This window comes from Bubalus bubalis, chromosome 20 (assembly GCF_019923935.1).
Source record: "Bubalus bubalis isolate 160015118507 breed Murrah chromosome 20, NDDB_SH_1, whole genome shotgun sequence".
Classification (NCBI taxonomy): domain Eukaryota; kingdom Metazoa; phylum Chordata; class Mammalia; order Artiodactyla; family Bovidae; genus Bubalus; species Bubalus bubalis.
In genome coordinates this window covers 2,413,381-2,441,326 of record NC_059176.1, presented here as the reverse complement: position 1 = coordinate 2,441,326, position 27,946 = coordinate 2,413,381, and the positions used below count along the sequence as shown (strand labels likewise).

At 42.2% G+C, this 27,946-nt stretch overlaps 1 protein-coding gene across 14 annotated transcripts in view; it reads left to right on the top strand.

Annotated features, from left to right (window-relative positions):
- The window catches only part of MARK3 (microtubule affinity regulating kinase 3), a 114,807-nt gene that overhangs the window by 77,837 nt on the left and 9,024 nt on the right, over positions 1–27,946 (top strand). For 7 of the 14 annotated variants that reach the window (XM_044932892.1, XM_025271138.2, XM_025271135.2 and 4 more), the window contains 9 exons: positions 7,344–7,400; positions 10,992–11,228; positions 11,387–11,506; positions 11,763–11,862; positions 12,386–12,498; positions 13,012–13,165; positions 17,453–17,670; positions 21,248–21,351; positions 27,167–27,328. In XM_044932892.1, the coding sequence (XP_044788827.1) occupies positions 7,344–7,400; positions 10,992–11,228; positions 11,387–11,506; positions 11,763–11,862; positions 12,386–12,498; positions 13,012–13,165; positions 17,453–17,670; positions 21,248–21,351; positions 27,167–27,328 (1,265 nt within the window). The remainder of the gene's footprint in view (positions 1–7,343; positions 7,401–10,991; positions 11,229–11,386; positions 11,507–11,762; positions 11,863–12,385; positions 12,499–13,011; positions 13,166–17,452; positions 17,671–21,247; positions 21,352–27,166; positions 27,329–27,946) is intronic. The other 7 variants (XM_025271144.2, XM_025271140.2, XM_025271142.2 and 4 more) reach the window with 3 other exon arrangements.

Here is a 27,946-nt window from a genome sequence, read left to right as displayed (position 1 = left end):
TCCGACTCTTTTTGCAACCCCATGGACTGTGGCCCACTAGGCTTCTCTAGAAGTCCATGGGATTCTCCTGGCAAGAGTACTGGAGTGGGTTGCCATTTCCTTTGGCTCTTCCCAACCCAGGGATTGAACCCAGGTCTCCCGCATTGCAGGCAGATGCTTTAACCTCTGAGCCAGCAGGGAAGCCAAAAGATCATTGTGCTCCTTTGTTAAAGATAAGGAAGCTGAGGCACAGGAAGATTACATAATTTGCCCAAAATTTGATGCCTGGCAAATAGCAGACCTTCCATTGATTCAGAGCCAGGACCTGTGATTCCAAACTAAAATTCTTAATTGTTATGGTGTGGTCTTACTTAGAGTAGGCATCAGCAAACTCTTTCTGTAAAGTGCCAGATAGTAAATTTTAGGCTTTGTAGGCCATACAGTCTTTTGCAACTGTTTAATTCTGCTACTGTAGCGTAGAAGCAGCTTAGACAATATCTGGATGAATACACTCATATGATTGTGTTCCCAACAATACTTTCTTGGCAGAAACGAGTGGTGGGCCATATTCAGCCTACAGGCCATAATTTGCCCACCTCAGATTCAGGTAAAAGGAAGGGCAGGTACTTTATTATCTAGCTATCCTCCCATAGTTTGAAGTTCTGTATGTAAATGGCAGTATAGCCTCATTTCTTTTAGAAACTTAAAATTTTTGTTTTATTCACATGTAAGGTTGTTAAGGTGGAAGTATAGGTAGGAGTCTTTAAGGGTTTCACAATATTTATAAAGGCAGGTTTAACTGATTTTCAAGATTTTGATCTGCTTAGTCTAGTGTTTACAGTTAATAAGGACTTATAAATAAGTATCTTAACTTTTGCTGTTGCTTAAATTTACTTTTAAAATCTTAAGACATCCTAATGGTACTTTGAATTAAAACCTGTTACATATCAGACTTTAACCATCATTTAACTTTTATGATCCTCAGTTTTTCTAGCTCTAAAAAGAGGAAGTTCTACTTGATTAATTCTGAAGTCCTTTCCAGTTTTGATACCACTTTATTCTGTGGTCTGTGGAAGGAAGCTCAAATTTCTCTTTGTTACAAAACAAGTCTGTTTGGCCCTTTCCATATCTGTACTCTTAATTTTTATAAATTGGCCACCTGAAAATCAAGATTTTTTTTGCCTCATAAAACTGGAATTCCTTCCCACTCAGATGAGTGTGACTTGCAAGTGTTTATGTGAGTGTGATTTATTGACTGTGAGGAAAGGGCTCCTGCCAGCCCTCATATCAGATGTGAGCCTGGACCTTCTCCAGGGAAGCAGTGTGGTGCTCCGATCTCTGGCTCCTCTCTTCTTTCTTCACCCACCTCCCAGGTAGGATCTGACTTGTCAAGGGGACTTGGACATTTATCACTTTTTTATTTGTATTTTTTTGACCATGCTGGCTCTTCATTGCTTAGCTCGGGCTTTCTTTCTCTAGTTGTGGTGAATGGGGGCTACTCTTCCTTGTGGTGCTCGGGCTTCTGTTATTGCAGAGCACAGGCTGCAGGCTTGCCAGCTCAGTAGTTGTGGCTCAGGAGCTTAATTGCTCCACAGCATATGGGATTTTCCCGGACCAGTGATGGAACCTGTGTCTTCTATATTGGCAGGCAGATTCCCACCCACTGTGCCAGAGAAGTCCTGTCACACAGCTTTTTGTCTTAAAAATTTCCAGCACAGATTCTGAAGCATGTAGTTGAGGAATCTATTAGTTGGTCTAGGAAAGATAGTTTATGTGCTTTCACAGTTAATGCCTTGATTTACAGTGCTTATAATTAATGTCGGCTTTTCTCCTTGCCACCGTGTTTACTTAAGTCTGCTCGTGTAAATCTGGAAAGGTCAGGCATGATATTGGTACCTCCACTTTTCTGTTTCTAATTGCCATGCTTTCCAAAAGGTTTTGTTGTTGTTTTATTAGAGGATCCAAAAACTTAAGTCCTCATTACTTTGACTAAATAGAAAGTTTTCCTGTTTACAGCGAAGACAAAGGTATGCCACACACACAGAGTACACTGTGCTTCATCTGTTTTCTGCCAGAAATAGGCCCTTCTTTCCATATTCATCAGCAGATGGTCTTTCCTCTTCCCACCTCCTTCACCACTCATCCTAGTCACTGTTTATGCTGCTTTAGTTTTTTCTTTCCGAAGAAGAATAGATTCCTGGCTCCATTTTCTTTCCTCGCTCTTCCTTGATAGATTGCTTGTGTTGCTACCTCTACTTCTTCATGTGTGACTAGAAGTGAATTAGGCTTGCATTCTTATTTTAACCTGAGACTCAACCTAGGTTCTCAGCCTTCCATAGAAATAACTACTTTCACATTAAAAGCAGAATGTGAAAAAGCAATAATTTAAAGTTGAGTACTTCCAAGTTGTTGTGGCATTTGCACTGTTTGGAGGTAAAAGAAGAGAAATTCTCTTTGAGAAATGGTAGGAAAGTGTCAAATCTGGTTCAAAAGTAGAATTTGAAAATAACCTATGAGAGAAATCTGACCATGGGGGCAGGGAGGCGGGGACAAAGAGACAGGGAAAATTGGATCAGGCAGAAGAAGTAAGATAAAATTGTGTCCTCAGCAATAAACCTGTTCCTTTGGGGAAACAAATCTGTTTCACTTTCCCAGTTCTCATGCTGCCAGAATGGAGCAGCATTGTTGCTAACAGATGCTCTAGAGCTGGTGTCTTGGCCTCGGGATTTGTGGGCCTCTAGGTGACTGTGGGAGAAGGCAATGGCACCCCACTCCAGTACTCTTGCCTGGAAAATCCCATGGACAGAGAAGCCTGGTAGGCTGCAGTCCATGGGGTCGCTAAGAGTTGGGCACGACTGAGTGACTTCGCTTTCAATTTTCACTTTCATGCATTGGAGAAGGAAATGGCAACCCACTCCAGTATTCTTGCCTGGAGAATCCCAGGGACAGAGGGAGCCTAGTGGGCTGCCGTCTATGGGGTCGCACAGAGTCGGACACGATTGAAGCGACTTAGCAGCAGCAGGTGATTGTGAATGGGTCTAATCTTCGTATTCACTTTATAAAGTAGGAAGCTGCTTAGTGAAGCCTTGATTCTGGCATCCTTCCCAAACCCAGCCCAGCATATCCTTGCTGCTTATTTTGAACCATTATCAACCAGGAGATCAGCCCTCTCTTGAGTTTTTGTGTCCAGTATAGTTAGGTGCATGTTGCTTACAACTGAAAGTTGATGATTTGGAGAAACAAGAAGTATTTTCATTATGGCCCCAGTTTTGTATGTATATAATCATATATATTTAAGTACACATACATAATACCAAAGTAAAGACTTGAAGCAAATACACCAAAATAACAGGAAATGTCATCTCTGTTTGATGGTTCAGTTCAGCTCAGTCGTGTCTGACTCTTTGCGACCCCATGAATCACAGCACGCCAGGCCTCCATGTCCATCACCAACTCTCGGAGTTCACTCAGACTCACATCTATTGAGTCGGTGATGCCATCCAGCCATCTCATCCTCTGTCGTCCCCTTCCCCTCCTGCCCCCAATCCCTCCCAGCATCAGAGTCTTCTCCAATGAGTCAACTCTTCGCATGAGGTGGCCAAAGTACTGGAGTTTCAGCTTTAGCATCATTCCTTCCAAAGAAATCCCAGGTCTGATCTCCTTCAGAATGGACTGGTTGGATCTCCTTGCAGTCCAAGGGACTCTCAAGAGTCTTCTCCAACACCACAGTTCAAAAGCATCAGTTCTTCGGCGCTCAGCTTTCTTCACAGTCCAACTGTCACATCCATACATGACCACAGGAAAAACCATAGCCCTGACTAGACGGACCTTTGTTGGCAAAGTAATGTCTCTGCCTTTGAATATGCTCCCTAGGTTGGTCATAACTTTCCTTCCAAGGAGTAAGCGTCTTTTAATTTCATGGCTGCAGTCACTATCTGCAGTGATTTTGGAGCCCCCAAAAATAAAGTCTGACACTGTTTCCACTGTTTCCCCATCTATTTCCCATGAAGTGATGGGACCGGATGCCATGATCTTCGTTTTCTGAATGTTGAGCTTTAAGCCAACTTTTTCAATCTCCTCTTTCACTCTCATCAAGAGGCTTTTGAGTTCCTCTCCACTTTCTGCCATAAGGGTGGTGTCATCTGCATATCTGAAGTTATTGATATTTCTCCTGGCAATCTTGATTCCAGTTTGTGCGTCTTCCAGCCCAGCATTTCTCGTGATGTACTCTGCATAGAAGTTAAATAAGCAGGGTGACAATATACAGCCTTGACATACTCCTTTTCCTATTTGGAACCAGTCTGTTGTTCCATGTCCAGTTCTAACTGTTGCTTCCTGGCCTGCATATAGGTTTCTCAAGAGGCAGGTCAGGTGGTCTGGTATTCCCATCTCTTTCAGAATTTGCCACAGTTTATTGTGATCCACACAGTCAAAGGCTTTAGCACAATCAATAAAGCAGAAATAGATGTTTTTTCTGGAACTCCCTTGCTTTTTCCATGATCCAGCGGATGTTGGCAATTTGATCTCTGGTGGTTCTGCCTATTCTAAAACCAGCTTGAACATCAGGAAGTTCACGGTTCACGTATTGCTGAAGTGTGGCTTGGAGAATTTTGAGCATTACTTTACTAGCGTGTGAGATGAGTGCAATTGTGCGGTTGTTTGAACATTCTTTGGCATTGCCTTTCTTTGGGATTGGAATGAAAACTGACCTTTTCCAGTCCTGTGGCCACTGCTGAGTTTTCCACATTTGCTGGCATATTGAGTGCAGCACTTTCACAGCATCATCTTTCAGGATTTGAAATAGCTCAACTGGAATTCCATCCCCTCCACTAGCTTTGTTCGTAGTGATGCTTTCTAAGGCCCACTTGACTTCACATTCCAGGATGTCTGGCTCTTGGTCAGTGATCATACCATCATGATTATCTTGGTCGTGAAGATCTTTTTTGTTCAGTTCTTCTGTGTATTCTTGCCACCTCTTCTTAATATCTTCTGCTTCTGTTAGGTCCATACCATTTCTGTCCTTTATCGAGCCCATCTTTGCATGAAATGTTCCCTTGGTGTCTCTGATTTTCTTGAAGAGATCCCTAGTCTTTCCCATTCTGTTGTTTTCCTCTATTTCTTTGCATTGATCGCTGAGGAAGGCTTTCTTATCTCTTCTTGCTATTCTTTGGAACTCTGCATTCAGATGCTTATATCTTTCCTTTTCTCCTTTGCTTTTCGCTTCTCTTCTTTTCACAGCTATTTGTAAGGCCTCCCCAGACAGCCGTTTTGCTGTTTTGCATTTCTTTTCCATGGGGATGGTCTTGATCCCTGTCTCCTGTACAGTGTCACAAACCTCAGTCCATAGTTCATCAGGCACTCTATCAGATCTAGTCCCTTAAATCTATTTCTCACTTCCACTGTATAATCATAAGGGATTTGATTTAGGTCATACCTGATTGTCTAGTGGTTTTCCCTACTTTCTTCAATTTAAGTCTGAATTTAGTAATAAGGAGTTCATGATCTGAGCCACAGTCAGCTCCTGGTCTTGTTTTTGTTGACTGTATAGAGCTTCTCCATCTTTGGTTGCAAAGAATATAATCAATCTGATTTTGGTGTTGACCATCTGGTGATGTCCATGTGTAGAGTCTTCTCTTGTGTTGTTGGAAGAGGGTGTTTGCTATGACCAGTGCGTTCTCTTGGCAGAACTCTATTAGTCTTTGCCCTGCTTCATTCTGTATTCCAAGGCCAAATTTGCCTGTTACTCCAGGTGTTTCTTGGCTTCCTACTTTTGCATTCCAGTCCCCTATAATGAAAAGGACATCTTTTTTGGGTGTTAGTTCTAAAAGGTCTTGTAGGTCTTCATAGAACTGTTCAGCTTCAGCTTCTTCAGCGTTACTGGTTGGGGCACAGACTTGGATTACTGTGATATTGAATGGTTTTCCTTGGAAACGAACAGAGATCATTCTGTTGTTTTTGAGATTGCATCCAAGTACTGCATTTTGGACTCTTCTGTTGACCATGATGGCCACTCCATTTCTTCTGAGGGATTCCTGCCCGCAGTAGTAGATATAATGGTCATCTGAGTTAAATTCACCCATTCCAGTCCGTTTTAGTTCGCTGACGTTCACTCTTGTCATCTCCTGTTTGACCACTTCCAATTTGCCTTAATTCATGGACCTGACATTCCAGGTTCCTATGCAATATTGCTCTTTACAGCATCAGACCTTGCTTCTATCACCAGTCACATCCACAACTGGGTATTGTTTTTGCTTTGGCTCCATCCCTTCATTCTTTCTGGAGTTATTTGTCCACTGATCTCCAGTAGCATATTGGGTACCTACCGACCTGGGGAGTTCCTCTTTCACTATCCTATCATTTTGCCTTTTCATATCATTTTCCTATCATTTTGCCTTTGATGGTTATAAAAGCATATTCTTGTATATACTTTCTGTATTTTCTAAAATTTTTATAATCATATAAAACTTTAATAAAGCTTACAAAGTTCTAGGATAAGAGTCTTGAAAGTTGGTAGTAACTGTTTAATTTCTAGAGCAGTTATTTAACAGTGCCAACCAGGGAATTCCCTGGCGGTCCAGGGTTTGGGACTTGGCACTGTCACAGCTGAGGACCCAGGTTCAATCCCTAGGGTTGGAAAACGAAGATCCTGCAAGGTGCGCTGCACAGCTGAAAATAATAGTAATAATAACAGTGCTAATCCCAGGAGTAATCAAAAGTTGGCTAAATAAAAGGATATCATTTGCTAAGTGTAGAAGAGATTCTTATTGATAAAGCACATAATGGTTTTAATAGTTTGTAGTTCACATGCATTACAACATTCATTCTTCCATTTTAAGAAAGAGGACGCTGGTCATTAGAGAGGTGAAGTCATTTTTGCTGCCTTTGAACCTACATTAGCCAAAAGGAGGACAGTGTTGTCAGGAGCGGATGGCAGAGGAGCAGCAGCCTGATGACACACCTGGTGCGGAGGGTCCGCCGCTGCCGGCTGGGCTGTGAGCTGATGGCGTGGGCGTGGAGAGCCTTCTAATTCTGGGCCCTGGGCAGCCAGGGCCCTCTGGGTCCCACTGGTTTGCCGGGCCCCGGCACCACACTTAGAAATAACTGGAATGTTGAGGGACAGGGCCTGAGAAGAGACTTTATAATTAAAACTGGAGAGAACAGCCTCACCTAGCTCTTCTTGCACTCACCCCTCAGTCTCTCCAAATTGAAAGGTATAAAGCATAAGAAAATTATCTGTAGAGAAATACACAGCCATTGAAGTGCCCACTGAGTGCTTTGCATATGTGAACATTAGAGGCGTATTTCTATCTGGATCGTGAGTCTGCATCAGTGACGATTAATGACCTTGCCTCTCTTCTGTCCAGATTGTGTCTGCAGTCCAGTACTGCCACCAGAAGCGGATCGTTCACAGAGACCTCAAGGTGAGTCACATTGCCCTTACTCGTGTACGCTTTCCTTGTGTGTGTTCAGCTCCTGCTGCTCACGACACAAATGAGGGATATATTAGATTGTGTTAGTAAATTTAGAAGGAATCCTAAGGTTTAGTTTCCATTTTAGTTAAAGCAGCTTATTGTTGGTCTCTGGAGAAAAATCACCCACCACCCAACAGCTGAGCGCTCCCAGAAATGCACGCTCTCCCCGGGACAGCACGCTGAGTGCTGCCCGCACCCTTTTCTGTCTCCCTAGTCAGCATTCTCTCCTGTTAACAGCAGTGGCTATTTGAGACCGACTGCACGGTTCTCCGCCTTTGCCCACATTCCTGGCATAGGCTCAGGTTTCCTACTGCACAGAGAAAATAGAAACAGCAGGCAGAAACTCCCTGTTTCCCAGCAGGCCCTCAGCTTAGCTGCACCTGCATCCACCCTTGACCTTTCAGAGTTTTCCTCTTGTCACAGGACAGCACAGCACTGCTGCTGACCCCTCTGTGGTGTTCAGGATCCGTGTCCCTGCCTCCCAGGCTGCTTTGCTGTCTGCTCCCTCCCTCCGTCTTCACCTCCTGTCTCTGCTGACCCCTCTGTGGTGCTCAGGATCCGTGTCCCTGCCTCCCAGGCTGCTTTGCTGTCTGCTCCCTCCCTCCGTCTTCACCTCCTGTCTCTGCTGGTGCCTCAGTAGCAGCATGTGTAAAACATGCTTACATCCACACCCTCTTCTACCTAAGAACCTCCCACCCCAGTTCTTCTTCCCAATATACCCTTTTATTCTCTTCACCTTCACAGCCATTTTTCTCTAAACATTGTCTAGATTCTTTGTTAACTTGGTGATCACTTCCTCTCTCTCCTCACATAACTGTTGTTTACTGATTCGCTTGTTCCTCTGTTCACCCACCCTTGCTGCATTCACATTCACTCCATCACCTCTGGTTTGCTAACCCCCAGATCTGTTCCTGCACCCAGAGCTCTCTTCCAGGACTCAGTGTCCAGCTAACAGAAGGACACCTCCTCAGCAACCCCCAGGCAGCTTGATTTAGCACGTTAGATACCTAAAGTCTCCCTTGCTAAACTTAAATTTGTATTTCTCATTGTGGCGACTGATGCACCCCAGGTGCCTCTGTCTCCTTTGCTCTGACGCCACCTCGGTCCTCAGGTCCCTGCTGCTGCTCCCTGCGTGTTGCTGAGCTTGCTTTTCTCCATCCCCACTTGCACTGTCCAGTTCCAGTCCCCTGGTGTCCGGGACTGGACCACTACACTAGCCTCCTGCCTGGTCCTCCCTGCTTCCAATTTTGCCTCTTTCCTACATTGCAACCAGAATAGTCCTTTAAAAACACAAATAAAATTGTCATGGGACTTCCCTGGAGGTCCACTGGCTAAGACTCTGGGCCTCCTGCATTGGGTTCCCAGATTTGATCCCTGGTCGGGGAACTAGATCCCACATGCTGCTACAGCTAAGACCCAGCACAGCCAAATAAGTAAATAAATGTTTTTTAAAAAAACCACACACACAAATAAAACTTGTCATTTCCCTGCTTGAATGACTTCTCAGTGGCTTCCCATTGCCCTTAGGATAAAAAGCTAAACTTCCTGAACATAAGTCGCTTCAGTTCAGTTCAGTCACTCAATCGTGTTCGACTTGTTGCAACCCCATGAATCGCAGCACGCCAGGCCTCCCTGTCCATCACCAACTCCCAGAGTTCACTCAGACTCAGGTCCATCGAGTCAGTGATGCCATCCAGCCATCTCATCCTCTGTCATCCCCTTCTCCTATTGACTCATTGGAAAAGACTGTGATGCTGGGGAGGGGTTGGGGGCCACCTTCGCATGAGATGGCCAAAGTACTGGAGTTTCAGCTTTAGCATCATTCCTTCCAAAGAAATCCCAGGGCTGATCTCCTTCAGAATGGACTGGTTGGATCTCCTTGCAGTCCAAGGGACTCTCAAGAGTCTTCTCCAACACCACAGTTCAAAAGCATCAATTCTTCGGCGCTCAGCCTTCTTCACAGTCCAACTGTCACATCCATACATGACCACAGGAAAAACCATAGCCTTGACTAGACAGACCTTTGTTGGCAAAGTAATGTCTCTGCTTTTCATCATGCTATCTAGGTTGGTCATAAGTTTTCTTCCAAGGAGTAAGCGTCTTTTAATTTCATGGCTGCAGTCACCATCTGCAGTGATTTTGGAGCCCAAAAAAATAAAGTCTGACACTGTTTCCACTGTTTCCCCATCTATTTCCCATGAAGTGATGGGACCCGATGCCATCATTAGAGGGAACTGGAATGCAAAAGTAGGAGGTTAAGAAACACCTGGAGTAACAGGCAAATTTGGCCTTGGAATACAGAATGAAGCAGGGCAAAGACTAATAGAGTTTTGCCAAGAGAACGCACTGGTCACAGAAAACACCCTCTTCCAACAACACAAGAGAAGACTCTACACATGGACATCACCAGATGGTCAACACCGAAACCAAATTGATTATATTCTTTGCAGCCAAAGATGGAGAAGCTCTATACAGTCAACAAAAATAAGACCAGGAGCTGACTGTGGCCCAGATCATGAACTCCTTATTGCCAAATTCAGACTTAAATAAGTCGCTTAGCCATTTGTAATTCAGCCATAGCCGTGTCCGCAGCCTTCTCTACCGTACCCTGCCTTTCAGTTTCTTGAGCAAACCGTGTTCTCTCTCACCCTCTGGGTTTTCAGACTGTTACTGTGCTTGAAATCCCTCACGTTGACACACCCACTGCCATCACCTAATCCTCGCAGTGAGTGGTTCAGTCCATCTGGTTAGGAAGCCAGACCGCACCTCTCAGTGCCAGGCCCACCACTCCCCTCTTCTCGGTCACAGCACTGAGGGCCTGGAGTATAGCTGCAGGTTTTTCCTCCCCTCCCTTTGTAAACTGTGAGCTTTCTGAGGGCAGGACCCTGTCTGTCTGTGCATCCAGACACTAATACAACACCTGGTGTATAATTGCCACGTGATAAATGTCTCTTAAGACAAGCAGGCGTGACTGGGATCTCTGTCTTAAATGAAGTTTAGGATGCCCCTCTTCTCAGTAATAGCCATTATACACCTTATTTAGCAGTGTTTGTAAAATGTGACTGTCCATTGAAAAGGATACTTAGAAGGATCTGTTTTTTAAAAGCCCCTTATTCTTAGCTGAATAAGCTTTTCCAATATTGTTTTGTCATGAACATTTGCTGTTTAAATTGGTGCTGGAATTGATCTATACAGTTGGGCCCCCATACCCCCAGGTTCTGCATCTGTGGCTTAGGAGGGCTGGCTGGCTGGACCATTTTATATGATGGTGGAGGATGGTGTCCACGGGGTCCGAGCCAGTGCCCTCAGAAGACCGAGGGACCACTGTACCGTGCACCTCTTGTTGGTTGTTAATGCTAGAACATTAGGGATTCTGAATTATCTCCTTTTTTTCCCTCTCTAGAAAGAATGTTTTCTTATTCATTAGGGTATATTAAGTTTATATCATTACAAAAAGGTTTTATTGCAATGCCTAATTCTCTCACAGTTCACTATATTTTTTTGTTAAATTTCATTTTTGTCTTGATGTTTTCCCTCTAGGCTGAAAATCTATTGTTAGATGCTGATATGAACATTAAAATAGCTGACTTTGGTTTTAGCAATGAATTTACTGTTGGCAGTAAACTGGATACGTTTTGTGGCAGTCCTCCGTATGCGGCCCCAGAGCTCTTCCAGGGCAAGAAATACGATGGGCCGGAAGTGGACGTGTGGAGCCTCGGCGTCATTCTTTACACTCTAGTCAGCGGGTCGCTGCCCTTTGATGGGCAGAACCTAAAGGTATATGAGGCAGTTGCATCCTTGTTCTTCAGAAAGCTTAAAGGATTTTGTCAAATGATAAGAGTTAACGTGTCAGTGTTGTTTCAGTGGAGGAGTTGGGTTCTTTTTTAACCTAAAAGTTGACTTAGTAGTTTTCTTTCCTCTCTACCTCCCCAAAGGAACTGAGAGAGCGAGTATTAAGAGGGAAATACAGAATCCCTTTCTACATGTCCACAGACTGTGAAAACCTTCTCAAACGTTTCCTGGTGCTAAATCCAATAAAACGAGGCACTCTAGAGGTAATCACATAAGTGGAATAAAGAACAACTGTGGAGAGTTTTTAAACGTATTTTTAGAATTTTGCTTAGTTTGTATGACATATTGAATACTATCCTGGGTTTTTTGGTTTTTTTTTTTTAAAACAAGATTGAGACATTTTTAAAAAAAGTTATCGTTTGAACCATAATTGATGAAATGTTGAGAATAAATTTCCCTAAATATTGTGATTATCAGAATGCTTCATTTATACTGCTAACGACCCAGTTCACCTTTCAGCAAATCATGAAGGACAGGTGGATCAACGCAGGGCATGAGGATGATGAGCTGAAACCGTTTGTTGAACCAGAACTGGACATCTCAGACCAGAAAAGAATAGGTAATTACTCTGTGCCTGCATGCTGGTGTGTGTGCATGTGTGCACTTTTCCCTTCACTTATATGTGTACACCTAAGACAGGGATGGGCTTCCCTGGTAGCTCAGTCAGTAAACAGTCTGCCTGCAGTGCAGGAGACCCAGGTTTAATCCCTGGGTTGGGAAGATCCCCTGGAGAAGGAAATGGCAAATTGCTCCACTGTTCCTGCCTGGAATATCCCGTGGACAGAGAAGCCTGGTGGGCTACAGTCCATGGGATCACAAGAGTGGGACATAACCCACCAAAACGGGGATTATAACGGGGATAAATATAGGTTACATGAAGCAGCTAATATGTTTTGTCATATTTAGGAAGTTATCTGCAGGCCCTGTAATAGTACTCAGTAACTCAGAAATAAGCCAACTGCCCATTTATGTTAGAACAATGTGTGATCTTTTCAGTCAAATAAAGGAAATTAGTTTACCCTGTAATGTAATGATTTCTTAACCAAAGGAAACCTGTAAACTGTATTATGCCCTTCTTTTAGATATTATGGTGGGAATGGGATATACACAAGAAGAAATTCAAGAATCTCTTAGTAAGATGAAATATGATGAAATCACAGCTACATATTTATTGTTGGGGAGAAAATCTTCAGAGGTAAGTATAACCAGATAAAAATGTATAATATCCTTTTTGTGAATTATTAGCTCATGTAATAATTAGTTTTGTTTTTTTTTAGTGTGTATAACATTGATAATATTTTTAAATCTACCTTCAAATGACTTCAAATTACCTTCAGATTTACCTCCTATGACTATTATGAGCTACTATTTTAGCTTTAAGATAATAAACTTTAATAACTTGGCTTTTGTTAAGTTAACCTATGTAGTCAGTAATAGTTTTAAAATGGTGTAAAGTATCAGATGAAATAGAGCATTTTTAGTTTTTTGAAAAAGCCTTGAAGAACATAAATATCTATCCTTGTGTGAATTTTTCCAGTAGTCAGAAAAATACTATTGCCTGAGTTTAGGGTGTCTCTTTTGTACACTGTGGTTTTTCTCTCTAAATGAACAATTTGTAAGAGGTTTGTGTGTTATGAGAAGTTTAGTTTCATAATAAACCATTTGGGCTCGTGTTGTGGTTTGCTCTGTTTTTCTCATTTTCTCTTAGCTGGATGCTAGTGATTCCAGTTCTAGCAGCAATCTTTCACTTGCTAAGGTTAGGCCAAGCAGTGACCTCAACAACAGCACTGGCCAGTCTCCTCACCACAAAGTGCAGAGAAGTGTCTCTTCAAGCCAGAAGCAGAGGCGTTACAGTGACCACGGTGAGTAAGTTTGAGATCGTTCCAGCGTGTTCCAGGCCTCCCGTTAACCAAGAGGCCTCCTGACATTGCCAAGCATCCTTTTGCTTATGGCCTCCTGGGGTTAAGGTTGCTTGATTGCCCTTCTTAGCATGTCTTGCAAAGCAGTCCTTGGTACACTCAGTGTACCAAGGTACACTCAACTTGGTACACTCCTTGGTACACTTAGTCTTGGGTTGACTAAGGCCTGGCTGGGTAGAAACCTGAGCCACATGGGAATTTATCAGGCACTTGAACCGAGAAAGTGATTTTCAGTTTTGTCGAAGTTAAATTTATAAAGCCGCATGTGGCCAGTGGCTACCACAGTGGACAGCACAGCCCTGGAAAATGTATAGTACACCAGTTTTGCCTTAATTGGTTTAAATTTTTGACTCATGTCATTCTCGACCGCACTCTTAACTGTCTGTGTGTCTAAACACCCTCACTCTTACATTTTCACCATAGAGTGAATCTTTCATGAGACTTAGGACCCAAAAGGATGCTTACCACACGTGACAATTATTCTGCCTTCAAGTCAGTCCCATTTGTTGGAATCCAGAGACTCTAGCAGATGTGCATTTATTCACGTGTTAATTCTTTTAATTCCAGTGCACAAATTTATGTTGGCCTAGTCCTGACTTTTAAAAATACATCCTCACGTGGAATCCTCGTTCATTTCTTTGTTCAGTTCACTTCCCTTCCCTGGGCTTTGTCCTCCTATGTTCTTCCACCTTGAGAGCTGGCGCTTAGAACTGCACAGAGTATTCCAGGTGTCTACAGCTTTGGCTTTGTGCCGAAAGTGATGCCCGTTTGCTTGGTTTCCATTTCTCTTCCTGCTGCCAGTGCCTCTCTGTGGTTTAGGCTGAAGCAGCACATTGTACTGATGCTGTCAGTAAGCTGTCTGCACGTCTGCTGTTTTCCAGGCTGTAACTGAGAGCTCAGAGCCTGTCTGATGCCAGAATTTTGCAGATGGCATTTGTAAATCAAGCGTTGATCTGGGTGTCAGTCTTTTGTGTTCATATTAGTTGCTAGCAAGGAGGGGTTTTTCTGTGTACTACGTACAAAGCAATTAGCGAAATGCCTACGTGTTGCTCTGAATTTAAATAAAGAGAATTGTTCTAAATTCTGGAAGAAACCTGGTATTAGTTTTCTCATATCCCTAATAACTGTCTTAGTAAGTTCATTCTTACTTAAGCAAAATCTGTCTGGATTAGTAATGCCCTTTTTCCCAGCTCAGAAGATTTTTGAGCTAAAAAGAGATCACCAAACCCCCCCATATTGGCAATAAAGAAATAGGTCAAGATTGCTCACCAGGTCTTCTGAGGTTAAATGGAAGTGGAAGTGCTTGAAACAGGATCCAGCACTCCTGGTCCCTGGCTCAGGGGCTCGGTCCACTAGTCCACCATTGCCTCGGTAGTGGTGCTTGTATAGTAATGATCATCCTGCCTTCTTGGAGCCTTTAATACTAAAAAAAAATTCACAAAGGAACATATCAGGAAATTCTGTACACAGATCACAGACCCGATTCCATATTCTTTTTTACTCTCTTTGGGGATGAAGATAGTGGTCAGCAATAAAAGAAGAATTGATTATGCCTCTAGCACTGTTCATATAAGTGCCGAGAATGGGCTAGGTTCCAAGTACTGAGGTCTCGCAAAGCACATCCAGGTGTGGCAGGCAGCCTGGCCAGTCCAGCTCGGCCTCCCACCCTCATCTCTCCTCTTGTCCTCTAGCTCTCAATGCCACTGACTTAGATATGCCTGCTTCTGTAAAATTGTAACAAATTTTCTTTGTGTTTTTCGTTTGGGTCCCCTGTGTGAACAGCCCCCCACCCTGCTGCCACGTGTGTATATTTTTTCCTTGGAAGGGAGCACTTCATCAGATGTGTAAGGGATTCTTTTATTTAAAAAAAAAAAGGCTGAAGACTCACTATTCTATTAATAAATGGTATTGGGGTAGTTGGTAGTGATCAGAAGAAAAAAAAACTGCATCCATTTCTCACATCCTACACAAGGGTGGATTCCAGTTGAAATGAAGATGTAAATACATAAACAGAAACCAGAAAAATGTTAAAAAGATGAAATAATTTCTTTGTAATTTGGACTTGTTAAGGTCTTTTCAACTATGGCCCCAAACACTAAAAGCCTCAAAAGAAAAGACTTAAAAAATTTGAGTACATAAAAGTCATATTTGGGGGAATTCCCTGGTGGTCCAGTGGTTAGTTAAGACTCTAGGCACTTTCATGGCACAGATTCAGTTCCTGGTTAAGGAACTAAGATCTGGAAAGCTGCGCAGTACACCCCCCTTTGCCCCTAAAAGATTAAAAAGGAACAGTTACTTTTTTGTGTGATATGAAACACACCATGGGACACTCCTCAGCAATGAAAAGGAGCAAATTGTTGATAAATATAGCAGTTTGGAAGGATCTTGGGGGAGTTATGCTGAGTAGGGGGAAACAATCTCAGAAGGTTGCATTGACTCTATTTATATAACATTCTTGAAATGAGGAAATTACAGAGGTGAGAACAGATTGGCCAGGATTTAGGAAAGGGACTTGCGGAATAGAGGTGGCTGTGAAGGGTTGCCCTCAAAATCCTTGAGACAGAACTGTTCTGTGTCGTGGCAGAGGGTGAACACATGAGTCTACGTGTGATTAAAGTGTGTAGAACTGAATACACTGCACACAATGCAAGTAAAGCTGGAGCGGTTTGAAGGAATGGAGTCAGTAGGCTGTATCAACAACCATCTCCACGCACAATCTCAAATCCTAAAATGAAAAGAAATTTATTTTCTTAATCAAAATAATAGATGTTCAAAACAAATTGATATAGTAACCGTAAAGGTTTAGAATGTCATTGGATGTATCATGATAGTGAGAATAAAAATAAGTATTAAGGGTAGTATCATCCTACATTTGGCTGATTCTTTGTTTTATATGTTAAAATTGCCAAACTGGGAGCTTAATTATTCTCTTCCCATAAGTGAAATCAAATCTCGGTTCATTTTTAATTCATTTCCAAATAAATTTACTGTTTATATATTTATTATTTCTTGGTCAAACTGAGTGGCTTGTGGAATCTTAGTTCCCCACCCAGGAATAGAACCCGAGTCCTTGGCAGTGAAAGTGCAGTGTCCTAACCACTGGACTGCCCGGGAATTCTCTAGGTTTACCATTTAGATTTTTGTCCAAGAGGTAGCTTTTCTGTACCCCACTTCATCCTATTTTTTTATTGATTTATTTTTCTATTGAAAGATAGTTGATTTGCAATGTTGTGTTAATTTCTGCTGTACAGAATGTATTTATGTATACTCAGTTATACATAAATATACACTCTTTTTTATACTCTTTTCCATTATGGTTTATCTCAAGATATTGACTATAGTTCCCTTTGCTGTACAGTAAGGCCTTGTTGTTTGCCCATCCTGTGTGTATAGTCAGAGGACAGTGACGCAAACTCATAGTCCCTCCCTTCCCCTTCCATCCATTAACCGACCTAAGTATATAAAAATCTTTTTTCAACATAAATGTTGAGCATTTGGTGCTGTGTCTTAAGATTACCACTGGACATTATATATGATGAACATGCAAGTTACCTTGTTCATTTCCAAAATCCTTTGAACGCCAGCTCTCCTGTGCCACCACAGTCTCTGGATGATGTCCCTAAGCGCCCTCCTGGGAGCAGGCGTGAGCTGCGGTACCCACACCCCGTGCCCTCCCAGTCACTTGCATGAGGAACATGCTTTCCTCTGCTTGTGCTGCCTTTCCTCATCGACTCAAATTCCTGTTTATCTAGACGAGCATGAGTGCTTTAAAAAAGATGCAAGATAAAGTGTCAGAAGAAATGGCCTGTAAATCTGTACTGTTCTTTTCCAAAAGGTGAAGGCATCTCTTGTACAAAAAGGATGAGATTCACTCAGATGTACCAGGTGAAGCAGTTATTCTGCATGATGTGTGTGCATACTTATCTGTCCAGGAACATCCTGTGAAGATGTTTCAGGACAGCTATATAAGCTTACTAATTAAAAAAAAAAAAAAAAAAACACTTTTAGAAAGTTGAGGACTAGTAAGTAAAGTTTTAAAATTGAATTCATTGCATAGGGAAAGCATACATGAATGGGAATCATCTTAGAAGATTTTACTGTTTTATATTACATGAATAGAAATCTTGGATCATCTTATAAAGTTTATTTTCATAAGATAAAATATAAAACTTTAAAAATATTCAGAAGATAACATACTCTGAATTTTAAAAAGTGAATTCTTTATTTTAGCTGGACCAGCTATTCCTTCAGTTGTGGCATATCCAAAAAGGAGTCAGACCAGCACTGCAGACAGTGACCTCAAAGAAGACGGAGTTCCCTCCCGGAAACCGGGCGCCAGTGCTGCTGGAGGAAAGGGGATTGCTCCAGCCAGTCCCATGCTCGGGAACGCAAGTAATCCTAACAAGGCGGATATCCCTGAACGGAAGAAGAGCTCCACTGTCCCTAGTGTAAGTGTTGCTGGGCTGTATGGCCTGCCTGGGAGTGTAGGACTGAAATGACGAGACGTTTTGCTCCTCTGTCCTTCTCTGCCTACAAAGCCCTGCCCCCTGGGTCCCCGTGTACAGTGTCGCCCTGTTGGGATCACTAGCTTTGTTGCAGATGTTTCTTATTGCATGCACGCCATCCCACTGGATGAGATCCTTCATGTCAGGGGCTGTTTCTGGGTACTTCAGAAATGTCTGAGAGATGCAAAGACCGCACAGTCTGACAGGAAATCAATAAAAGCAGCGGTGACAGTGCAGACAGGCGGTCACAGCCGGCGGATTCTGTCCAGGACGCTGTGAGGTCTGACTGCAAGGCAGGAACACGGTGTTTGCCCAGCATGTCACAGGGCTCTGTCAATACAGAACATTGACTGAGCCCTAACCTTGTGCCAGGGACCCTGCCGAGTGCTTTGCCGAGTGCTTTTCCATGTGTCAGCTGAATCTTAAGGTGAAGAAATCAAAGAAAAGTTAGGTAATTGTCCAAAATTATACTACTGACCTAAATCCAGCTCTTCATTCCTGCACTTAACAAAATCTCCCTAGAGATTAGGTGGTGTTTGTTAAATTGAATCTGTTCAGGTTCAGAAACTTTTCATGGATTGAAATGTGTTCTCTGAGCTAAAAAAATAATCACTCTTCTTAGCACTCTACAGAATTTTTTTTACTTGTAATGAGAACTTCTTATGTTTATTCTCTTCAGTTCAGTTCATTCGCTCCGTCGTGTCTGACTCTTTGCGACCCCATGAATCGCAGCACGCCAGGCCTCCCTGTCCATCACTAACTCCCAGAGTTCACTGACACCCACGTCCATCGAGTCAGTGATGCCATCCAGCCATCTCATCCCCTGTCGTCCCCTTCTCCTCCTGCCCCCGATCCCTCCCAGCATCAGAGTCTTTTCCAGTGAGTCAACTCTTCGCATGAGGTGGCCAAAGTACTGGAGTTTCAGCTTTAGCATCATTCCTTCCAAAGAAATCCCAGGGCTGATCTCCTTCAGAATGGACTGGTTGGATCTCCTTGCAGTCCAAGGGACTCTCAAGAGTCTTCTCCAACACCACAGTTCAAAAGCATCAATTCTTTGGCGCTCAGCCTTCTTCACAGTCCAACTCTCACATCCATACATGACCACAGGAAAAACCATAGCCTTGACTAGACGGACCTTTGTTGGGAAAGTAATGGCTCTGCTTTTCAATATGCTGTCTGCTGCTGCGTCGCTTCAGTCGTGTCCGACTCTGTGCAACCCCATAGACGGAAGCCCACCAGGCTCCCCCGTCCCTGGGATTCTCCACGCAAGAACACTGGAGTGGGTTGCCATTTCCTTCTCCAATGCATGAAAGTGAAAAGGGAAAGTGAAGTTGCTTAGTCATGTCTGACCCTTAGCGACCCCTTGGACTGCAGCCTACCAGGCTCCTCTGTCCATGGAAGTTTTCAGGCAAGAGAACTGGAGTGGGGTGCCATTGCCTTCTCCTAGGTTGGTCATAAACTTCCAAATATACAATATAGTTTTACTAACTATAGTCACCATGCTGTATATTGCATCCCCATGACTTATTTATTTAATGGAAGACTCCAAAAGTAATTTTGATAAGAATTTGCAGAGAATGAACAATTTTAAGGATATCCTGTAATCACATTTTCCCTGAAAGTTAACAGTGACACAGCCTTCCTCCAACCCTAAAGAAACTCCAGAGTCAGGATCCCACACTGTGCAGCTCCCTTGTCCTGTTCTGGGGAGGGGCTCATACAGGAGCCCGGAGAGTCTTGTCTGCTCTGTCCACTGACCTTGTGCTTCATCAGAATAAACACTGTATGGAAAGGCTTTTTATTTCGACTTCAATCATCATTCCATAGCCCTGCAGTTTAAATCCAGCCTTAAAGAAACTTGTTCCTTGCCTTCATAACGTCTGTTCCTTGGCTCTGCTCATCAGCACATCCTCTTTTGAAAATATATCCCAAGCATTATTAGCCACTCATATTTATTTATAAAGGAAAAAAGTATGTTGCTTTAATTTTCTCCCATTTGTCTTCAGAGTTTCCTTATACACGACCTGCTAATGTGGTAAAGGTGGATCCTTTTAATCTTTTTTTTAAATTATATGATAAAAGTTGTGCCGTGACTTTTGTTCTCCTTTTTTTTAAATTTTTGAAAGTATTTAACTTTTAAAAATTGATGTGAAGTTCACGTAAAGTTCCCCTACATACAGTTAACCATTTGAAGCATTTATTCGGCGCATCTGATGCATGTTCAGCCTCTGCCTCTCTAGTTCGCAAACACCGCAGAACGCCCTGTGCTCATTGAGGAGTTCCTCCCCAGTCCGCCCTCCTCCAGCCCCTGCAGCCACTAACCTCTTTCTCTCCTGGTAGATGTGCCTCTTCTGGACATTTCATATAAGTGCACTTACACAAGCCTTTTGTGTCTGACTTCCTTCACTCACCATAATATTTTCAAGTTTCATCCAAGTTGTTGGATGAATTCATTCCTTTTTATATACACCACAGTTTATCTCCTTATCTGTCGATGGACATTGAGTGTGTTCCTACCCTTTGGTTATTATAAATAATGTTGCTGTAAGCGTTTGTGTACAAGTTTGTGTACCACAGCGGCACTTTTTTACGTCCTTACATATTCACGTCCTTGTTTCTCCACATTCTTGCCATATTTGTTATTTTCTAGTTTTCTTTTTGATTGTACCTCTCCTAGTGCATGTGAAGTGGTACTCATTGTGGATTGGATTTGCATTTCCTAAATGACCAGTGGTATTCAGCATCTTTTCACATGGTTATTGGCCATTAGTAGGCCTTCGTTGGAAAAATGTCTGTTCTGTCCTTTGCCCTGTGTGACATATCTGAATCTCTTGTCAGATCCAAGATCATGCAGATTTATCTGTTTCATTTTTTTTTTTTATTTTTTTCTAATAGTTTTGCAGTGTTAATTCTGATATTTTTAAGTTTTTGTTTCATTTGTATATTTACCTTATAATCCTTGCTTTTTAATGTTTTAATTTGAAATTATTACCTTTTAAAAAGTGAATTTCTCTACCTTCCTGCTTCATTTTAAATAATCCATGAGTTATTACTCTATAGATTATTATAGCCAGCTTTTCAAAGTCACTTTTCCACAGCCATTTTTCATTATTGCAGGGGTACTGGAAGGTAGGAAAGAGGGTAGAGGTTGCTGCCTTTCTCTTCTTTTCTGATCTAGTGCCTAGTGCTGTTAATACTTTGTTGTAGTTTAGTTGCTAAGTCTTGTTTGACTCTTTTGTGACCCCTTGGACTGTAGCCCTTCGGGCTCCTCTGTCCATGGGATTTCCCTAGCAAGAATACTGGAGTGGGTTGCCATTTCCTTCTCCAGGGGACCTTCTCAAACCTGCATCTCCTGCATTGGCATGTGGATTCTTTACCACTGAGCCACCTGGGAAGCCCATTAATAATTCAGGTTTATTTAAAGACCAAGTACTCACGTTTATTTAAATAGGATTTTTTTTCCCTGTTGTATCATACTTACTAAATCGTTTAAGACCAAAATGCCCTTTTTTTTAAATAGAGTAATACGGCATCGGGTGGAATGACGCGACGGAATACTTACGTTTGCAGTGAAAGAACTACAGCTGATAGACATTCAGTAATCCAGAATGGCAAAGAAAACAGGTATGGAATTCTACCTGTTTGCAAGAAAATGTGTTTTTCCCGAGAGAAATGGAAGGATGGTATTTACTTCTTAGTTTTTATAATCAAAATTCAAATAATAGTGGTAAGTATTCTCTAATGGTAAGTTAAATTTAAATGCAGTTCTAGTGAGATCCTAGAATTCCAAATTCCTCTCCTGGTCCAGAGCTTATTCTCGGGGGGCTGGGTGTGATGATTGGAAGGGTTGAGTTAAACCAGGGAGCTTTCCCAGGTGAAATAGGTGGTAAACTGTGCTTTAATTGTAGAACTATGAACAGGGAAATGGAGATTGCTTTGTGCACTTGAATATCTTGAACCAAGACTGGAAGCGGGGAAGGATGATGACCTGAGACAGGGAGCCACGCCTCAGGGACGTGGAGCACCAGATGGGGTGGGTGAGCCGTCTGTTATAGGTCAACAGTGTGCCAGAAGGGCCGGGTAGACAAGTAACACTGTAAAGGTGGTCTTCACCTTAAAAGAGACACACTTGAATATCCAGAGAAATGGAGAGTTCAGTCTTCTCAATGATTTTAATCTGGTAGAGAGGCAGTCTTAGATTGAATAAGCATGATTTTAAAATAGTAACAGTAATATATCAGCAAGGAATCATATCATACAGACCCCTTTCTAGGGGTTTCAAAATAAGAAAAGTAGGATTAAGTAGATCCAGCAACCATGCAGTCGAGTTCAGTTTGGGTGGAGAGAAAAGAGAGGAGAACATTGGCTTGGCAGAGCAGCTAAATATATTTGGTATAGAAAAGATTTCTCAAATGGGTATGGTTTTCCTTCTTCTGTTTTGGAAGAGTAGTATAAAACTAAATTCAGAATGATGAGATAAAGTGAGCAGAAAAGTTCTGAAATAGAAATCCATAAAATAAATTCACATCATCTTTCATTGTCCCCTGGCCTCTCAACTTGAACATTATTTGGTCATAGCACATTCTCATGTGTAGCATCAAAATTGTTTTTCTTCTTTTTCTGACATTTACGTTCTGAAATTGCACTGTAAAGTTTCTGTCCTTAGATCTCACTAGTCAAATGAAATGTTTGATCACTAACTTCTGTAACAACCTAAACAGAAATTCTATCATTTTTTTATCCTTAAAACCAGACTATTTTGTCATTCCCGTCTTCCACAGACCACTTATGTTTGAATTGACATGCAGGGAAAAGCTTGTTCTGTGAAATTACAGTCATTCATTTTTTTCAGTGACTTTTTAGAAATATTTACATCTTGGTATTCTGTCTTTGAATCCTGTCTATGCTTGTTCTCTCCTAATAACTTGAGTAGAGCCACTGGGCTAGATAACTTACAGATTAATGATTGGTATGTTTATTTTTTTAATAGTAGTCTGTTCTTTGGTAAATTTTCTTTTATTACAGTTGCTTTCTCAAATCTATCAAATTGCTTGTAGTTTAGGGGACTGAGTAGGAGATACCAATAGAAGACTTAATTAGACAGAAGTTTCTTTCTTTTGCTTTTGGCTCCACAGAAGCCAGGATCGATCCTGGGTCCCTGCAGCGAAAGCGCCAAGGCCTGACCCTTGGATCACCGGGGAGTTCCCAGACATTTCTGTTAGGAATTTTAATCTGTAGAACTAGAAGCATGTTGTTTCATGACTATTGTTTTTTAAAAATTCTTCTAAATTGTTGAACTGCTCTCTCAGATTCCTCTTGAACTTTAGAATATACAGCTCTCTGAGGTACAGAGTCAGACTTTGCTTTAAAAGGCTGTTATGACCGCGATCTCTCTGCTCCCTCGACTTGGGTTTGTGCACATGGCTCTTCTGATTCTCCTCTCCTGCGGCTACACAGTTCACTCCTTGGAGACAGTTTTAAGAATACTCTTGATTTCTTTGGAGTCATTACCTGGTTTCTACCTGCAGATACCTTCCTCAGTGGGGCTGCCCCCTCCTTATCCAAACCTGGGCCTTGTTGCTCTGTTGGCATCAGTTATTTAAGTGCTCTCCTTCTGAAAGTGTTGTCTTTATCTTAGTAAACAGCCTCCTGCCACACAAAATGGGGCACATAATTTTAATAATACCTGGATTTTGTTTTTGTATCTTATAAATGAATTGAAAAATTAATGGAAAAATATTGGAGGTTTGAGTTCCAAACTAGTGGTCATATTTTTTTTTTACTTTCAGTTAAGGAAGACATTAAATGTGACCATTTTTCCACCCTTAAAATAGATGCTTGAGTCATAAATTATTCACAGAGCCTTCTCTGTGCACAGATGACTTCTTTGGAAGATTGTTGCTTTTTCCTCTCCTATAGATATATATACACACACATACACATCTTATTCCTTAACTAAAATACTAGTGAGGTACAGGATGCCTGGATCTAGGTTAACTTCTGGAAGAAAGACATGAATTCCTATTTTAGCCTTTAGTATGTTTGACTTTTTTCTTAAATATGTGAGTGTTGTTACAGAATTCCAACATAAGAATGACCACGGCTAATAAAAATTAGATGAGCAAAGAAGGTTTTGTCACAGTTAACACATGTATCTTTGGATTTTATTTTTAATTCTGCTTTTGCCCAATCACTGAGTATGCTTTGCATAAAGCATATTGGAATATTTCAATATGGAATAAAAGTCATATTAGACATATTTAGATATAAAGTCAAAAGATCAATAGGAACTTCACACAATTTGAATTTTAAGAAATAGTGCTATTTCTTTAAATAATGATTTTTTTCCCCTTGGACCCAGAACTGCTAAAAATATGATGCAACTACTGTTTTGTTTGTGTAAATTTTTGTGGGCTAGTCTGTGGAACATAACCAGCCTTTTTGCCACATTTCTGAGGAAAAAATTTTGTCCAGCTTTCACAACAACCAACTTGATGCAGCCCATTGTGAGCTGGGGTTGTTTGTTGTAAATTGAACTTTTGTGAGTTTGTACAAACATGAAATTCCACAAACATTTCTTGAGTTTACTGATTCCTAAATTGAAGTCCTAGGCTTGCTTTGAGAGTTTAAAAAAAAATCTGTTTTGTTGCTTGCTTTGTGGAGCTCGCGATATGACATGATTAAATTTCTAAAGAAATAATTCGTTTCATTGCTTTTAAGATTAAGCCAAAAATTGAATAATTTATAGTGAATATATCAATTTGCACTTCCTTTTTAAGAAGGTCTCTGACTCTAAGGAAGGTCAGTTTTTTGCTGCAAAGTACCTGTTCACGTAATCTTGCCTGCACTCTCCAGCCAGGGGGATAGCCCAGGGCGAATAGACTGAGCCTCTCCCCTTTCGGGATTCTGACTAAAGCCATTTCCTCATCTGAGTCTTTGGGACCATTTATATATTCTCCAGAGAACATGCCAGGTAACCCCTACCACCTCTTCTTCCCCTGCTTTTTTTAATGCACTTACTGATCCTAGGTCCTAATTTGGGCAAGAGAATGTCAGCTGCTGGGCAGGGAAATAAAGCATGTTGACCCTTGAGCTGCTCTGAACAGATAATAAAGCACAAAGGACAGTTGAATTTATCTGTAGGACTTCCCTGGTGGCCCAGCTGGTAAAGTTATTTATCTGTAACTTAGTAAAGTAAACGTGTATGTATCTCTGTGTGTGTATGTCTATATGTGCATATTGGAAACAACAAAACATTTCTTCACATAGTTGAATCACTTAAGACTCTTATGTTGAGGTGGCAGAAACTCAGTCCAAACAAATTTAAATTAAAGGGCATCTATGAATTCTTGTAACTGAAAAAGTCCAGGGATAGAGTCAGGGTTTGTCTCCTAGTTTTGCTGCTTCTGCGGGAGTTCCCCGGGTGGGCTCAACAACATCCGCCTTGATGTTGTCCCACACTCAGCTCTGCTCAAGCAGAAGCCCTGGGGCAGTGTTGGTTTGGCTGTGGCCTGCCCATCTCTAAATCTGTCACTGGCCAGGATAGCAGGAAAATCCAGCAGGGAGTCAGCGACATGGGGAGACGGAGACCAAGAACCTATTTCTCCCAAAACAGAATTCAGGTGCCAAAGGGAAAAAAGTGTCAGAAACAAAAAAGCGAATCCGTGTTTATCTTTTATAAGGTGTTTGTACAGTTCTGTGACTGTATTCAAGTCACACCCAAGTCAGAGGGCAGGGTTGTCAAAGACACAGGGGCAAGCAGATCTTCTTGAGTGGTTTGTTGCACAGACCTGTCTCCTCCATATTGGGACTGCTGGAATTCCAGTGGCTCACCTCACTAACGTGCCTTCTCGGCTATTGAATATTCTTGAGCACCTGCTCTATCTGAGGCATACTGCTGACCGCAGAGCACCTGTCCACATGGTCTTGCACATACAAGGTGGGGTCACACTGAGGCTGCAGGCCGTGTTTGCAGAGCACACAAGAGACGAGTCACTGCAGTGCAGTGGGGTGTGCACAGCAGGTGCCGTCACTGAATACACAGAGGGAAAGGGGTGACTCCTGGTGAGAGAGGGCACTGGTGCAGCCTTCGTGGAGGGATAACTTCGGAGGTGAAATCTGATGAAAAGAGAAAGATGTCAGCTCTCCAGACACAGAGACTAGTTCCTGCAAAAGTTCTTTGACCTGATGCATGACCAAGAGACGGCAGGTCATCTGATGGGCCAGAAAATCAAATTCTGGGAAGTAACAGTGGAAGGTCAAGCCTGGAGAGGTGGCAGGGTCGCAGGCAGACAGGCGCCTGAGGATGCGGCTCAGGTGCCAGGGTGAGGAGTCTGAACTTTATCCTGAAGAGGCTGTGTGCTTTTCCAAGGTTAAAAGCAGATAAGCGACAAGGACGAGGTCAGGTGTGTGTTTTAGGAAGTTCACAGCTATATGGTGGACAGACTGGAAAGTGTGAGATTGGAGAGCAGTGAAGACAGGTGGCCGAGGTCTGGGCCTGAGAGAGAGACGAAGCTCTGCACAGGGACCCTCAGGTGGGGAGGCGCGAGCCCAGTGAAGTGCTGTGGGGGGCTGACACCAACAGGAAGATCCAGCTGCTCTGCATGTCGGGCGTGAGGGGAAAACCTGACGTTTTCTAGGTTTCAGGCTTTGAGAGGATTTCTGCAGAGAGGCACTGAAAGAGTATGGTCAGAATTCTAAATCCCTGATTATCCTTAACTGCTCCCTTTGAAATTCCACGGACATGATGGCTGAGCTGGCATTAAGAACGAGAGAAGCCCTGGGTTGCTGTGTCCTGTAGCTGTGCCTGGTGGGACTGCTGATGTGTGGTCACGTGTGTCGCTCTTTCTCTGTCTGTAAACAGTTAATTTGCTCTTATTAGTTTTCCCACCTTGAAAAAATGGGGCTTTGTTGACCTCTTAAGAATTGTGAGTGCTTTTTATAAAGAAGTCAGTGTGCTTTGAGTAGGAATGGTTTGATAACATAGGATACTTCGATAAGTACAACTAGTTACTACTATAGCTGTAATTTTTCCAGTCCATTTAATGTATGACAGTGTGCTTGGGAACAGGTTGAGAGCACAGTGTACGTATTACAGATTCGCTTTGATTTGAATGGAGATATCTTTTAAGATAAGCTTTATTTTACACATAGCTCGGAGATCATCATCACTCTCACATAAATATTCAAACATGTACAGTGTTACTTTCTTTTCTTTAAAGCTAATAAACTTTTAAAAATTACTGGTTTTTAAAAAGCAGATACAGATTAGCAATTGCTACAGAATCCCCAAAACGAGTTTAAGAGATTTTTGTTCTTTGACAGAAATGAGATGGTTTGGGGAGGAAGGTAATGTGCTTTGAACAACAGGTTGCTCTTTTTGTCACTGGTCCATCATACTGTTGTTTCTGCCTCTGCCTGAACCCAAACCCCCTCCCAGCCTGACAGAAATGTTCGCTTACGCAGCTAGCCCTGCCTCTGTTTGTAAGACATCTTCCACCTGTCGGCTGAGACATCAGAAGTCGATGTCCATGTCAGCCTCTGGGCACCCCAAGATGATGTTACCTCCAATAGACAGTGAAGGAGATAACTTCAAGGCTATGTAAGAAAAATGCACATTCCTTGTGAAACTAATGTGTACCCACTGCTTCTTAATTTTGTGCTGTGGATATTACAGTCTAAGGTTTTGTTCCAGTTGTCCACAAAGTGTCCTTCCTGTGTGTGGTTTTAGTTACGCACATCCTGTCTCATGGTGTCCCTGGTCATCTTTGTATTTTCATGCCTCTTCATACTATAAAGGATGTAAGACATTCCCCTTTCTCTCCAAGTTGCTTTCAGCATGTGGGATTTTACAATACTTACGCCATTTTTGTGCTTCCGAAACTTTTTAGTTGCCTGTTCTTCAGTTTCACCTGCATAGCCTTTGTTTCTTTTGTATTGGCAGGGTTCTCTGCATGTAAGCAATTTGAGAGGGAAGCAAAGGAAAAGAAGCTTGAGTTAGCTGTTCTTTGTTCTAGAATTTCCCTGCATTAATCTTGTCCTTGAAAATATGTACGTATTGTTTCCTTCAACTCCATAAGGTGTTGTTTCACTGTGTACTATTCCTTTGGTACCCTTGGCCATTTAACTTACCTTTTGCTCTTAAGTCCTATAAAATACCCCTTGGATCTGGATTTATATACTGGTTATTTCTACTCTATATCAAAGGTATATTATGACT